Raw genomic sequence first — 15,607 nt, 5'->3', positions numbered from 1 at the left:
TTCCTTTAAGTTCTTTGCTGGAAGGGGAGCAGGCCACTTGATGGTACTGAAGAGTCCTTAGTAAGAACTACAGCTTTAGTCTGTGCAGTTGACTCTTTTGACTCCTTTACTGTTGTAAATGGAGTTTCCTTTTCTGCTAGACAGCAGTCTGCAGTGGTTTCCTCACTTCCCTCTTTCACTTCTAGTTGTGACTGCTGGCACATGTCTTGTGTAGTTGCTAACATTTCTCAGGGAAGGGCTGGAGTTTTGATATAGAAAACAGTCAAGGTGGCTCCAGCACAACACAATCAGAGGTTTCTTTTTATTTAAACTAATTTTAAACTTTTTTTAATTTTAAACATATTTTAAACAAAAAAGCCTGTTTCTAGTCATCTTGGTTGCTAAGTGAAGCTCAGATTTAAATAGTCTTCAAGGGCTCAAATATGAGAAAGTAAAACAGAAAAATACCCCACACATTTTGGGTTTCTTTTTTCAAACCTCATCATTGTATTTGGTGGCGAGGAAAGGTGGATTGACTCATTTTGAAAACTTAGGGGTACAATACTAAAGTTTATATCTGTTAGAGTCCACCCATGATCTAATGTTTGCTTTGAACATAGACATTGACACTGATCATATGGGCAGAAGTTACTTTCAAAGGGGAAATGAAACAGAAGTTTGATAAAAGTCCTACTATCTTGGAGCAGCTTCAAATGTCATTTGTCAGAGGTGCTTTAAATTCTGATGATGATGATGTTAACATTATTTTCACAAGTTAACATTATTTTCACAAGTTAACCATTCCTGAATTTCATATCAGGAAATGTTATGAACATGAAATGTTATGATGACTAATGCAGTCATCAGTTTTGGCATGATAAAAATTATGTGAATTTTACATTACAGTTACATTTACACTTACATTGCAGTGCTAGGGAACAATATTCAACTTAAAGTTATATAATCTTTAATTTTACCTCTCTTGTAGAGTTCATTCTGGAATGTGCCTTGGGGTTTTTTTTGTTAATGACAGCTGCTAATTGCAAAATACTATCATTGATTACATTTTCCATGAATGTAGATCATTTTTCAATTAAATGATACTACGTAAAGTAAAAGACAAAAAGACAAACATTTGCCAGTTTGGGATAAAAGGATTTGGTAAATGATAAACACTATCAATTTGGCAATGGTTTAATTCAGAAAATGATCTTTCTAGCTCTTAATTTCCATGCTTCCTGAATGCCTTGAGCTAAAACATAATGGGACAACAGCCCTGGACTCTCAATAAGATGACTCAGTTCTGCCACAGGCTTGCTGAGTTATCCCATGCAAATCATGCTTCTCTTCCCTGAGGTGCAAAGTGAAGGCAATACTGGTTAATTTTGTAAAGTGTACTGAAATCTGTGGATAGAAAATCTAAAAATGTGTAGGTATTCAGTTTTAGTATACTGAGGGACACTGTTCTGGTGTCCTTCATTTTTGCTTGGTTGACCCTATTTACACCTTCCTGTGAAGCCACCTAATCTCCTATATTCTCAAATCGTGGAAAAATAGTTCAGAAGGAGTGAGTGCTCATTCCCCTGTTCTGCAACAGCAACAACACATGAAAAGCTCCTGTTCTCATTGTCACTGCCCATGGAGATGAGCATGAGATGTTTATTTTATTTTATTTTTATTTTTATTTTATTTTATTTTTATTTTATTTTATTTTATTTTTTGCATAGTATTTACACAGAACTCTAAAGATTGATGGGCTTAGCTGTAGTGATGTCCAATGACTTCTCAGCAGTGATTTAATCAGAAACAAGAGAAAACTGCGAAGTGAAATAACTATGAGTTCAGCTTCATGCTGTGCACTGTTCATAACTGGGAACCAAACAGTTCTTCTGGTCCTTCCAGACAGGCTGCAGGGGTGTCATTAGCAACAAGGCTTCAGTGCAACTGTGGAGAGCACTTTTTTGAAAAGACTCTGCTGTCAGCACCATCCTGTGTGAAGGTGGTTGTAGCTCCTCAACCAAAATATGTCCTCCAAGTAGATGAGGCAAATTGAAAAGAGCAAAAATGAGTCAGAAAGTATATTGACAGAGTTCCCAATATTGCTGCTGATACACTTAAGTAGGGAGAAAAATGAGGGAAATGAGGACTTGTGGTCTTGGAGCTAAGTAGAGCAATAGTAGAAAGGACTTATGTACATATCTAGAGCATTTCCATGGATCCTTAACTTGTTAAATTTTGCAGATCACCACTTTTCTTTCCAACATTTCTTCTTTTTTGTCTTTCCTCACTTACTGTTTTCACCTCAACACTTCTGATTTGATTTCTTTCATTCTTCCTTTTTTGTTTAATTCATCTTCTACTCCTTCTTAGTCTCCACATTCCTAATTAATCAAGAGGAGTGACTTACCAGATGAGGATTTCCTCTTGTTTTTCAATAATTTGCTGATCATCCTTTAAAGTAGTAGTCACGATGTAAACAAAAGTTGGTAACTTAAAGTGACATGCCTGAATTGTGATAGGCAGTGCAATTGCCAGTCTTTCTTCCATCAGCACAGGTCTGTATTAACCACCATATTGCTGGTAACAATAGAAGATTTGTTACAATAAACACACGGAAAATGCTGTAATTTCTCAGGGTTAAACATATAAATTGTCACCTTTGAGAGGTATCTACATGAGATCTGTAAACATAATTGTTTTAGGTATTTGAAGTACCATTTTCAGATTTTATACATCCCACATACATGTAGTCTTTACTTTCTGTCTTCCATGCATATGTGGAATCACTTCTGAAGTTAAAACACAAGAGCCATAATGTCGAAGAAGGGGTATCCCTCAGCATTTCACCAGATTGAAAAAAAATGAAAATGAAACCAGAAGGGTTGACACATATATAAATAGATTGTCTAGACTCTGGTGGTTTTGTTGAGTCTCAGGAAGCTGACAGCAGGATGAATGTTTGCATTTTTTTTCAGGTTTACTGCTTTGTATCAACTCAGTTGCTGACTGTCTAGAAATTAAATGCTTGTAAATACCAGACTATGGATCACCCACAGTCCTGGACTACTTTTACTGAGTGGCTTGCTTGCCCCTTCTTTCTACAGTCACCTGTAGGAGTCAGTGTGGTGTGATGGGTCACTCTTGTGTAAAGAAGGGTCTGCTTTGCTTCAACTATAGCCCCGTAAATCCTTACACTAGGGATGGCTGGAGGTATGCAGTCATTTGGTGAGATATAAAGTCTTAGATTGGTGCACAGACTTTTCTCACAGGCTCTGACATAAAAATATTTAGAAAAACCGTATAAGCCAAAAGCATATGTACAAAGCATCAACCTACTTAGCACCACTAAGAGAGATTGCCATTTTTCTTTTGGTTGATACCTCTAACTTTCCTTTACACTGTGATGCCTGGCAACTCAGTTTTGAATTTTGCACCCTATAAATAGCTGAGAATTCAGACTTCATTTCAGAGTACCAATCTTCTTCCAAGCTAGAGTTCCTTTTTATACACATACCTCTCAGTTTCTGAAGTCTCTTAGAATATTGAGTAGAGAGGACATTATGTGCATTGTCTGCAGACCATCACAGATTGAATTGCAATGCAAATGTGACTATGATTATGATATCCTTTCTAAATAATCAAAAACAAGTCACAGTTTTGTTTCATTTAAAATTTATTTTATTTTTTCTTCTTCTCCATAATCACACTTTCTTTTCTGTCTAGGGACCAATAGGACCTGCTGGACCCAAAGGAGAGCTTGGATTCCCAGGACGCCCAGTATGTATCAAGCTCTCTGAAAAGGAATAAAGATAGAACAGCCTGTTTCTGAACACATGCTAAACTATTTCTACTTATTTCAGGGCCGCCCAGGACTGAATGGACTGAAAGGTGTGAAAGGTGAACGAGGCGAAGCATTATATGTAAGTCTTTCTTATGTATTGCAATTAGTTGAAAAAAATATTGATAAAATCTTAAGTTAAATCTCATTTATATGAACCCCTTTAAAATGATATCAGGACTAAAATAGCAAAAAAGATCTAGAAATGATGATATGCTTCTGTCATTTTTCGTATTTAATAACAGTCATTGAAAAGTCAAAATCGGAGTCCCTCCACACAATTCTTACAGGTATACATAGTTGTATTAGCTCCCAGGTGTGAAAGTTATAGGTGTGATTCCCAGTCAGCATAGGTTCAAATAGGCAAAGGATTTGAGATTGCCAATTCTTTCTATTTATCTAGGTGTTCCTAATGCAAATTGTCAGTATGACCCCTCATACAGCTCATGGGAGTTCATACTCACATGCCACTGTCTAGCATACGTACCAAGAGCACTTGAGCATATCTTTAATGAAGAGTCACCTATTCTATTAACGAGTAGATAATTGTTGACACCTACTACCTGCTTTAGCTGTAGTGTTGTATCTAGAATAATAACTATTGCCTAGTGCTTGGAAGATGATAGAACTTGCATACCCACCTACATACTGTAACTTTGGAATGAAAAGTGATAAACCAAGGTCCTAGTTCAGCAACTCTCTTCTTATGAATAGCATTCATACAAATAATCTCATGGCAAACAGTAAGAATGGACTACTCAACAGTAAGCACTGCTTAGCATAAGCAGTAAATTTAAGAATAGCTTAGTTTTTACTTGGCAGACTAATTTATGTGGCTGTTCTCATGTCAGGAGAAGGTGTGTGCTAGAAAAATTAGTACCTATGCCATGACAATAGCCAGTAATATTTTATCTGCATCAGAAAATGGCTGAAAAAAAAAGACAAGGGACTTTTACTATGTTATCACAGAAATCATAAGAAAGTAAGGATCAGATAGGCATCAGGAAAGATTATCAAGTCAATCTCACTGCATTTCAATAGAACACCTTTTGTAAATGAATTCTGTTGTATGAGTCCTCTGATTTTATTTTGTTAAAAAAAATTAAACAGCACCCAGACTGTGAAACTGTGGTGTGTATCTGGACAATAAATTTGAGTGAGATGATATTTCTTTATCTGACTAATAGAGTTAGAATTTGCTTGGGAAGTATCTCAGTACCTTTAAAGAAAGGAAAGACTACGTATTAAATGGTTATTCACACTGCTAGAGAAAGGTTTAACTACAATTTTAGGTACTGGGAGGTGAAACCAGACAAATCAGACAAATTCTATTTGGTTTAAAAGAAAAAAGAAATAGTGATTAGTCACTGGCAGAAAATACCAAAGGAATAAGGAATATTTTCCATTTCTTGATATCTTCAGATTGCATCAAGGTACCTTTTCTGGATGTCTGCTTTAACCAAACACAAATTATGAGTGCAAGTGTAACTAGATGAAGTATATCAGTTTGGGAGATTAAAATAAACAGATAAACAAAACAGATTATATGCTCTAGTAGCCCTTTCTGGAGTGCTAAGGGAAGATAAAATCTAACAGAATTCTAAGAGTATGAAGTTGCTGATAGATGAGGCAACGTGTGCGCCATCTCACAGAAGATGGTCTCAATGTAGAGTAGCATGCTTTGGTCATGTGGCCAGGATTTTAAAGGCTACAATAAAAAATCAGCATAGCCTTTGTGGGGGCAATCATGCCTTCAGCGTAATGGATTTCCTTGAAGGTGCCAATTATAGCATGTAGTTACCTACTTGACACTTGAAAGTATATGAATCTCAGCAGTCTTGAGAAACCCAAATCAGTCTTGGAGACCAGACAGGGTTTTCCTTATGATGGTATGGTTGGGAGAGCCCATGGTTTTAATTTAGATTCATTTTTTATTGAGTTTGGGTTTGGGATTTGGCCTATTTTTCCTGAAAATAACAATCTTAGACCATTTTGTTACCCACAAAGTGCTTTAGGTTAAATATGAAAATTCACCTTGAAGCTTAGGTTGAGCTCACAAGTCAATGTTCAGCTTCCCCCCAGGCTATTTAATATAAAATTCCATGATTAAATTGAGCCCTCTGGGCCCCTTATCCTTCTTTCCCTAGGTTTGATTGTATTGCATGTGGAAGGATCTGCCTAATGTCTCTTACTTAACTTTCTCTTATCAGGGTCCCCCTGGCTTGCCTGGGCCCCCAGGGCCCCCTGGACCTCCAGGGCGTATAGTTCGTATCAAAGGAGTAAGTATGACTAGGACCCATTGCTGGTCTGTCACTGTAGCAGAAATATGCAGCTCTTGAAATGGTCCGCGAAGTGAATCCTCAAAAGCTGTTTCAGGCAATGCAGTTTACAGTAGTTTACCTTGCTTGTGTACGTGGGTAAAAATCTTTTAAACAAGGCCACTTTGGTGTAAAGGTTTTGCCCCACACATGCATACTGGGACCTGCTGATGGAACCATGGGAGTTCTCTATTACAAGCTGAAATCGTTGTTCAGGATGCTGACTTTGGTCTCCAGGCCTTGTCCTGATTTTTTTTTAGATCTATTTGCTGTATTATCTACTGTATTATTGTCTGTGTTCATTAAATTCATTTTCCTTCCTATTTTCCATAGACAGTTTTCCCAGTCTCTCCCAGACCTCATTGCAAAATGCCAGTAAGTCACATACATACACAATCTGCTGTTAGCAAAATGCATGGCCATGACAATACATAACCACAATAGCTATGCAGCTTTCCCCCTCCCCGCCTTCAGCTTTGCACCAGTTATAAGATGTATTTTACCTAGCCTTCAAGATAACAGATTTCCAAGTGTTTAGATATTGAGAAATGAGCCACATACAAAATATGTAACAGAATTACAGACATTGGAACCTTTTGTATAAAGTGCTTTGATTATTTGGTTGCCTTAACTCTTTTAATGCCATTCCAAGCCACATGTTTCCATGGTGTAAGATTTGCTCTTGCTTATACATACATGTACACACATTTTTCATATGTATATATAAATAATGTCTCCATGTAGTTGTGTCTTTGGCTATTTTCAATTTCCCTGTTTAACAGGACATAAGACTTCTTATCTATTTTAATGTAGCACCTTTAGAACATTGTAGTACATGGAGTGGCAATGATTTTTTTCCTTATTTGACCCTCAAATGCAATAGATCTATTCATATATAAACCTTTATTATCTCATGAAAGCCTTTTGCTTTCATGCTTTTCCAAAGTGAATGGCAAAACCCCGGTTGCCTTCAAAAGACCTGCAGCTTTGTTTAACATGTCACAGAAATTACATTCTACAATGAACAGGGTTCAGTCATGGTGAGACTTTCCCTATGGCGATATTGTAGTGTTGAACCATAGGCTAGGTATTTGGAAAGGATTCTGTCTGAGAGCTACAGTCCTTCCCTGAATAGTGTGATGTGCAGCAGGGTTGCTCTACTTTTCTACCCTATGGTAATTTTTCATTTCTACAGTTTTGGCCTACCACTTTCAGGCATCATCTTCCCAACTCTTTGAATTCCTCCCTTAAACCTTCCCATTACCTTTATATAACCTTCTTATACATCTCTCCCTCCCCCCCCCCAAAAAAAAATAAAAAAAAAAATCTTCTGGATTAGTCAACTTCCCCTGATCAGTCCTTTGAAACCCAGATGTACCAGGCCCTGAACAACTTGCTGTAGCTGACCCTGCTTTAAGCAGGGGGGTTGGGCTAGATGACCCACAGAAGTCCCTTCCAACCTCAGCTATCTATGATTCTCTAGGTAGTGATTCAAATAACAGAGCCCTGTTGCAACTGAATTTCAGATAATAAATGAGGTTGCCTTTCAAGAAGGGTAAAATCAGTGAATAACAGTAACTTTTATGTGCAGAAATAATAGAAAGCTGTAGTTATAAATACCTCTTCATGCATCTGAATATGCTAGATAGCTTTGTCCTACTTTTTTGAATAATTTCCTAAACCTATCCAAGTTTATAGATGTCTGCTGTACATGCTACATAAATGAATATCCCTAAAGAACTACAGACTGAACCCCACAAGTTTTCCTCATGTGAACTGACCTTCTGAAGTTAATGGAGCTATCCATGTGAGTAAAGACTTCTAAGAGCTAATACTGTAGGATTAGTCAGATACAGCAATTGTATATTGAATTTTTTGGTATACTTGTTTCAACTTATATGAATAGTACTAGCTAGTACTAAGATCTGTCTATTTCGGAGTGCACTGTCATATTTTAACTCCTGCACTGCTCATATTTTGAAGACAGAGAGTGAAGGTAAGTAACATGCCCATCATTATAGGAGAATGGAGTCAGAATAGGATAGAACAGAATTAGAATAGAATAGTTTCTGCCTCCCAGTTTTGATCCCAATGCATATGGAGCATAAGATCATCAGAGAATCTGCATAATTATGATTAGATAAAAAATGTACAGTCTGTTATCTTACAATCAAAAATCAAATCCTACTTTCAAATGCAGTGATGTAAGTTCAGAATTATTCTTGAAGAATAAGTCGAGTTTTCTGATGTTTCACTAGCAGGACTGAAAGCAGGATTTGCTAATGCTTCAAAAATGCATGTCATTACCCTCTTGCTGAAAGCATGTTGCATGTTGAAGAGAGCACAATACTGAAAAAGGCTTCATCAGCTAATATTCAGACCTCATCAGACTGGATATTATCACAGAGCATTGTTACAATATTTACTGTGATAGTGTGCATATGTTCCATGCTTTCCTCTATGCACTTGAATCAGTTAATGTTTATGGATAGTTTTTAATTAATTTTACTTTGTCTGTAGGTGAACACTCCTTACCCAGGAAAGCAAGAAGCTCTTAACATCCAAGGTGAGTAATTTTTTTTCTTGACATTTGCTTTAAATAAGCTCTTTTTGTTATGAACAAAGATCATTGCTTTCTCTTGGCTAGTGTGTGACTGTTTTTATGTGGAAATCATAGATGGTCTCACTCCTTTTTCTGGTGAACCTCAGATCATATCTTGCTGCAATCTCAGCATGTAAGCTAAGAACAAATTAACCTAGGTCTGAACTTCTAAGGCTAAGATATGTAAGTTTAGCAGTGCAACACAAGTTCTGCATGTCTAATTTTAGGAGTTTTCTATCAGAGTGGACATGTGGCATTGAGGAATAGGTGCCACAAGGTGCTGTTGAGTCTTTACTTCTCTGCTCTGGCAGTGCTCTTCAGATGCAAGTTCTAAAGTCTACCTAATATTACATCCCATCAGCCGAGTGGTCTCATTCCTCAGATGTTCAACTCATGGCATCACAAAAACTTCCCTTCTCTGACTGACTGATGCCAAAAATTTAGCTTGTGATCAGAGCTTTTATCCCATTGCTCGAAAGTAAAATATCACAGGCAGGGTTAGCACACACTGAATGCTGGAGCACCAGAAAATATTACTCAGGGAAAAAAACAAGATGCCAAAAGTCCTTGCTCTGAGGTGAACTTTTTGTCCCTAAAATGTTCAATAGGCAGACAATGAGCCTGGAAGACTGCTGCAGAAAGCTCATGGAAAGGCTTCCTTGCCAATGAAGTCTTTACTGAAGATGCACAGCTAGAAGATTCCACTGGAAAAACAATGCCAGATTGTGGAGCAGGGACATAGCACCCAAGCAAGCCAGAGACTGTTTCTGTGCTTGCCTCAGTGAAATTCACACCTGCAATGAGAACAGGTTAGAGAGGAGACTGTGCACTGACTCCCAGCACAGGTCACAGCTGAACAACAGGGGCTGTAGCTATCGTGGGCAGAGAACTGTTAAAACGACTTCAGGAGACATGTGCTGTCATTGACCCTGTCACTGTACTTCAGCATATGATTGCACCAATTAGGACCAGCTCACCTTACACTTGAAGAGGCATTTCCAGCTGAAGAAAGTGGCTATAAAATGTTACTGTGTCAGGGTGATGGTTTTTTACATGAATTTTACAAAGGTATTAACTATTACTCAGGCAGAAAGAAGAGATAAATCAGACCTAACAAATTTAATTAATCATTTTACCTAGGTATTTTACAGTGTAAAGTTACCAGGAAAATTGAATAATACCTGGAAAAAAAATAGAAGGTTGATCCAAATTTATTTGGGTACAGTTCTACCCTTGGCTCATCTAGAAGGAAAATTATGGTAAAAGTATTTCTATTCTCAGAGAACATTTTCTTCATAGTTAATGCATTTATGACATGAAGGAGCAACAAAAGACCACATTTTCTGGCATTCATAGATGCAGTTATCATTTACTGGTTTGCATCTGAGCCTAGAGATACTAGAAGATACCATATCAAAGGTAGAGGTGTAACCCAAGAGCTGACAAATGTATCTATAAGACAGATGATAGGTGCCTAAAGAAGGGAGAGTGAAAGATCACCTTGCAGGAGAGACCTCGTTGCAGATGTTGTGGCTGACAAAGAAACAAAGACCAGCAGCTGAAGAGAGAACACATGCCAGCAGCCATTGAACGTTCATGCAGAGAGTGAGCAAGGTACATGCAGTGTGGAGCCATATGCACCTACATGTGAGATACTGCCTCTCACTTTCTGGAGTTTGGTTGTCATTGAAGATGTCTCTGCTGTTTGCAAATTCTCATGAATTTTGTTTCTCTGTGGTGTTTTTATGGCAGGTGCTAAAGGAAACGGAGATTCCTGGGAAGCACACAGTTCAGCAGACATAAAAGGAGAAAAAGGAGACACAGGTGCTCCAGGACCACCAGGTATTCTGAACATGAAGTGTCAGTCACATCCTGTGATAGTTACACTCCAGGCAAGAGGTTGGATGAGATAATCCTCAGAAGTCCACTTCAACCAACTTCTTAATATTCTATGCATTATTTCTCATAATTATAAAAAGTATGTGTAGGATAAATATATCAAATTACTGGTGCTAGGAGCATCATAAATGCTCACTAAGCATTTACTTTTCTGTATCAAAAGTTGGTATCATAGAATCATAGAATAAATAAGGTTGGAAGGGACCTCTAGAGATCATCTAGTCCAACTTCCCTGCTCAAGCAGGGTCACCTAGAGCATGTTAGACACGGTTGCATCCAGGCAGGCCTTGAGGATCTCCAGAGAAGGAGACTCCACAACCTCTCTGGGCAACCTGGTTCAGTACTCTGTCACTCTCACAGTAAAGAAATTCCTCCTCACGTTCAGGCGGAACTTCCTGTGGTTCAGTTTCTGCCCATTACCTCTTGTCCTCTAGTATGGCACCACTGAAAAAAACACTGAGTTTGTCCCCATCCCCTTGACACTCTCCCTTCAGATACTTTTACACATTGATAAGATCCACCCCCCACCCAGTCTTCTCTTCCCCAGGCTAAAGAGGCCCAGCTCTTGCAGCTGTTCCTCATGGGCAGATGCTCCAGTCCTCTGATCATCTTTGTAGCCCTACGCTAGACTCTCTCCAGTAGCTCCAGGTCTCTCGTACCGGGGAGCCCAGAACTGGACGCAGTACTCGAGATGAGGTCTCACCAGGGCTGAGTAGAGGGGCAGGATCACCTCCCTCGACCTGCTGGCAACAGTCTTCCCAATGCACCCCAGGATACCATTGGCCTTCTCGGCCACAAGGGCACATTGCTGGCTCATGGTCAACTTGTCATCCACCAGCACTCCCAGGTCCTTCTCTGCAGAGCTGCTTTCCAGAAGGTCAGCCCCCAGCTTGTACTGGTGCCTAGGGTTATTTTTTCCCTAGGAGCAGGACTCTGCACTTGCCCTTGTTGAACCTCATGAGGTTCCTCTCCGCCCAGCTCTCCAGCCTGTCCAGGTCTCTCTGAATGGCAGCAGAGCCCTCAGATGCGTCAGCCACTCCTCCCAGCTTGGTATCACCAGCAAGCTTGCTGAGGAGGCACTCTGCCCCCTCATCCAGGTCATTGATGAAGAATTTGAACAGGATGGGACCCAGTCCTGAGCCCTGGGCGATGCTGCTATCTGCAGGCCTCCAACCAGACTCTGTGCCACTGATGACAACCCTCTGAGCTCTGCCATTCAGCCAGTTCTTGATCCATCTCACTTTCCACTTATCTAACCCACACTTCTGAGCTTATCTAGGAGGATGTTATGGGAGAGTGTCAAAAGCCTTGCTGAAGTCAAGGTACACAGCATCTACTGCTCTCCCCTCATCTACCCAGCCAGTCATTCCATCATAGAAAGCTCTCAGATTGGTTGAGCAGGATTTCCCCTTCGAGAATCCATGCTGGCTACTCCTGATCACCTTCTTCATATACATGGCTAATTTTTATATATTCAAAAATAATTATAGTAAAAAACTTCTATTTTGAAAAATTATTATTACAATTCACATTTTTTTTTGATATATTTTTTGAAAGTTCAGATCTTGAGATAAGGATTTGTCCAATGCCTGTAATTCTTTAAAACAGAAGGAGCAGTATATCAAATTCATGTTCCTATTCCGTATTTATAATCTTTGTCCTCTAAAGTTTTTGTGATACATTTAAAACCACATCTGCGTGGGTATTTCTGTCTTTGTTCCAAATGCACAGTTTTGTTGACTAAAGATGATACTTGTTATGTTTGAGAGGATATCTGTTTGTTCTCATAAAAGCTGTTTTCTTGTTGTTTTAATTTTTATTCTGATCACTATCCAGTGCCACAAAGTACATGTTAGTGCTTCCCAGACATCAATAAACTTGATAAAAAGAAGGAAACAAAGGAAACAAAAAATAGGAAAATTTCCTCTTCTCTGTATATCTACCATGAACACATACTTGTTCATTCCTAGGCTTTGTATTTAATGTATTTTAAAGTCCTGCAAGTATTTTTGCCTGTACCTGATGATTACAAACTGAGAGGATGATGCTTAAGATGTTGTTGTAGAGCTGCTGCTAATGATAAAGATGATAGTAAAAATAACATCAGAATTCTGGTTAAACTGTCACGTATCTACCTTGAAAACAGAATTCACGTTTGTCATAAAACAACAGAGATCTATTCATTTGTCTGTCAACAGAATCCAATGAGATCAACTAGCCTCAATATTTTGCAAAGCTAAAACACATAATTAATTCTGCTTGAGCAGGAGCGTTGGACTAGATGATCTCCAGAAGTCCCTTCCAACCTAAACCATTCTGTGATTCTATGATATAAGCTGTGGCCGCTTCTGTAGCTGCTCTGAAAAACTATTCCTATTTAGTTCTCATGAACTGATGTAGTTGCCAAAATATTTTTATATTTTTGTGGAACTCAACTCTCTAGGTCTTACAGATATCCACATAACCTTTGACATTGGAAATTCAGAAGCCAGAACTTGCAGGGTGGTAGAACATGATAGAAGTACAGTATGTTTTCAGGGCCTTCTCTGGGGGACAGTCAGCTGAAGCTCCTTCCCCTACAGTATCTACTAAACCCCAGAAGTCAGAAAGGTTTTCTGAACCATGCTATTCATCCACTCAAAAAGCTAGCGCATTTCTTCTTCCTTTTCCTGAAACATCTGTGCTCTAAATTTACACAATGACTCTGTTAAATTGATACTGGTAAAAAAGATGAAGCCAACCCATAAAGCATGGGTTAATGGCAGGCCACACTTTATTCAGACACTATGTATTGACACGGGCATAAGAGATATCTAGAGCATAGATGCACTGTTCCAACCACATGTACTATGCTCCAGCACAACCCCAGTGCTTCTGGCTGAAAGAAAAGAATTTGTGTGCTTGTAAGAAACCGTATTTAGAAAAAAAGGAGAAGATCTCACTGTATCACAATCTTGGACCCAGTTCCCTAAGACTGAAGATCTACTAATCTAAACTGCAGTGTTTATTGCAATGTGCTGACTCTTGACCATAATCAACCCTCTTCCTTCATATGGGTCATTCCCCACATGGCCATACCAGTACCTGACATTCTGGACAGGTTGTCACATTCATCCACATCCACCCTTTGGGCTATTTGTTTGTCCTGAGACCTTGTTTTCTGTAGGAAGGAGCTTCACCCTTCCATCTGTGAATCCTGACAGGAATGGAGCTAGAGAAAGAGCAGTGAAGGGTTTCCCACTGGGCAAGCATTAATTCCTGGCGTAACTGGGTTCTGTTGCTCCGGAGCTGAATTCATCCCTAAGTCAGATCCTAGATCTGAAGATAGTATAGGTTTTTGTTTTATAAAAGAAAGGGCATGTAGGTTATGTGTCTTCAATATCATTGCGAAAATATGATTTACTATTGATCATGCAGGTGTGAAGTGCTATTAGTCTGTTTCAGCAGCACCCTCCAAAAAAAAACAGAAAGACATGTCTAGTCTGTCAGCAGAGGCCACATCACAAACCATGTTGTGTGTCAGGATCCTTAAGAGTCCTGCCAAAAATTGCCTGTCAGCTCTCCACTGAATGCCTGGAGAAGAGAACTGGACTAGGTTTGCCCCTTGAGAAGTCATGTTCAAGACTAATCAGAATATATTTGAAGTAGACATATCTGGCTGTAACAAGCAGCTGTAAAAAGCTCTTTTTTCAACTGTATGCCAAACAAATAATATTTGAAGTCTTTTAAGACTGGCTTGTCAGCTTTGGTGGCCCACTACTAGCAGACAACACAACCCAGCTGCTATAATCATTGATGTTGGCGCTGGCTTTTGCTGCAGAAAAATGGCAATGGAAAGTTATTCTAGTAATCAGTAGACTGACAGTAACCCTGGTTCTTTCTCTTCTAAGCAAAAGAGGTAACACAACTGTAATTAATTCAGAATTGGACAGGTACTGCTTGACTACCCTACTGATGTCAAAGCATATGGATGCTTTTCTTTTATCTTGGTTTCCATCAAAAGGGTTAATTTGGAGGTCTTTCTTTCCACCTGTCATTTTTAAAAAATACTAGGAGCTTTTCATCTCTGATACTTCCTTGCTTTCAAATTTGACTAAAATTCACAAACAGGTTCAAAATATATTAAGGTGGAGGAGTGACAGACAAGATAGAACATTTAAGCCCTCTTTCATTAGGAAACAGAACTAAAAATATCTGTTAGATTTAAAGGTTAATGTTATTATTTTAAAAAATTTTCCTTTAAATTCCTAAAACAGTAATATCCAAAGCAGTGCTTTTAAGATGGAAATTACAGATAATTATTCTACTAAAATAATTTTCTTCATTTTTCAGGTCCACCTCTGCCTCCATCATATTTCAGCCACTTTATTAATAGCATAAAGGTAATTATATCCCATTTGTGTTTGAGTTCTATGAAGCTTTTTTAAAGTATGTTTTACTATACACTAAGCAGAAAACTCTACAGTATGGTGAAGCATAAAAAACCAGGTATCTGCATCAGCAATTATATGCTGTATTAATTTCCTAAACTTCAGCTGGATAAACAAGTTTATTAGAAGTATAGAGAATGTAGATGCCAATAAATATATAAAGATTACTTTTGAAAATACATTATTACTTTATTACTTAGTCTTTTTACCCTCTCAGTGGTATAAAAGTGAGTCATAATTCATTGTTACCTAACATAAGGTGGTATAAATTGTCTGCCATAAGTTAATGCTTTTACTTCCATGCTTTCTATGAGGTGAGAGACATCCATTTGTTAAAGGGCTGCTAGAAAAATTTAGCAGCGATTAACATATGAAAAATATTCACTTATGTGTAATACTACTTATCTTTTCAGCATAGTGAATAAAATAGGTTAAAGTGACGGAAGCCGCTTTCATGCTTCCCCATAGTTACATCCTGGAGTGTCTTATGAGAAAGCCTCTCTATGCCCTGATGTGTTTGGTCTCTCTCTATTCCACTGTT

General features: G+C 38.5%; 1 protein-coding gene across 2 annotated transcripts in view; it reads left to right on the top strand.

Moving 5' to 3' along the window:
* Positions 1 to 15,607, top strand: part of LOC134137146 (collagen alpha-1(XV) chain-like) — a 157,164-nt gene that overhangs the window by 124,474 nt on the left and 17,083 nt on the right. For both annotated transcript variants that reach the window (XM_062569760.1, XM_062569759.1), the window contains exons 28-34: positions 3,703 to 3,756; positions 3,840 to 3,899; positions 6,028 to 6,096; positions 6,469 to 6,510; positions 8,656 to 8,701; positions 10,490 to 10,579; positions 14,969 to 15,018. In XM_062569760.1, coding sequence (XP_062425744.1) covers positions 3,703 to 3,756; positions 3,840 to 3,899; positions 6,028 to 6,096; positions 6,469 to 6,510; positions 8,656 to 8,701; positions 10,490 to 10,579; positions 14,969 to 15,018 — 411 coding nt within the window. The remainder of the gene's footprint in view (positions 1 to 3,702; positions 3,757 to 3,839; positions 3,900 to 6,027; positions 6,097 to 6,468; positions 6,511 to 8,655; positions 8,702 to 10,489; positions 10,580 to 14,968; positions 15,019 to 15,607) is intronic.

Source organism: Rhea pennata, chromosome 2, assembly GCF_028389875.1.
Source record: "Rhea pennata isolate bPtePen1 chromosome 2, bPtePen1.pri, whole genome shotgun sequence".
NCBI classification, from domain to species: domain Eukaryota; kingdom Metazoa; phylum Chordata; class Aves; order Rheiformes; family Rheidae; genus Rhea; species Rhea pennata.
The sequence above is the reverse complement of the archived record's forward strand: the minus strand, read 5'-3'. Positions and strand labels throughout refer to the sequence as shown.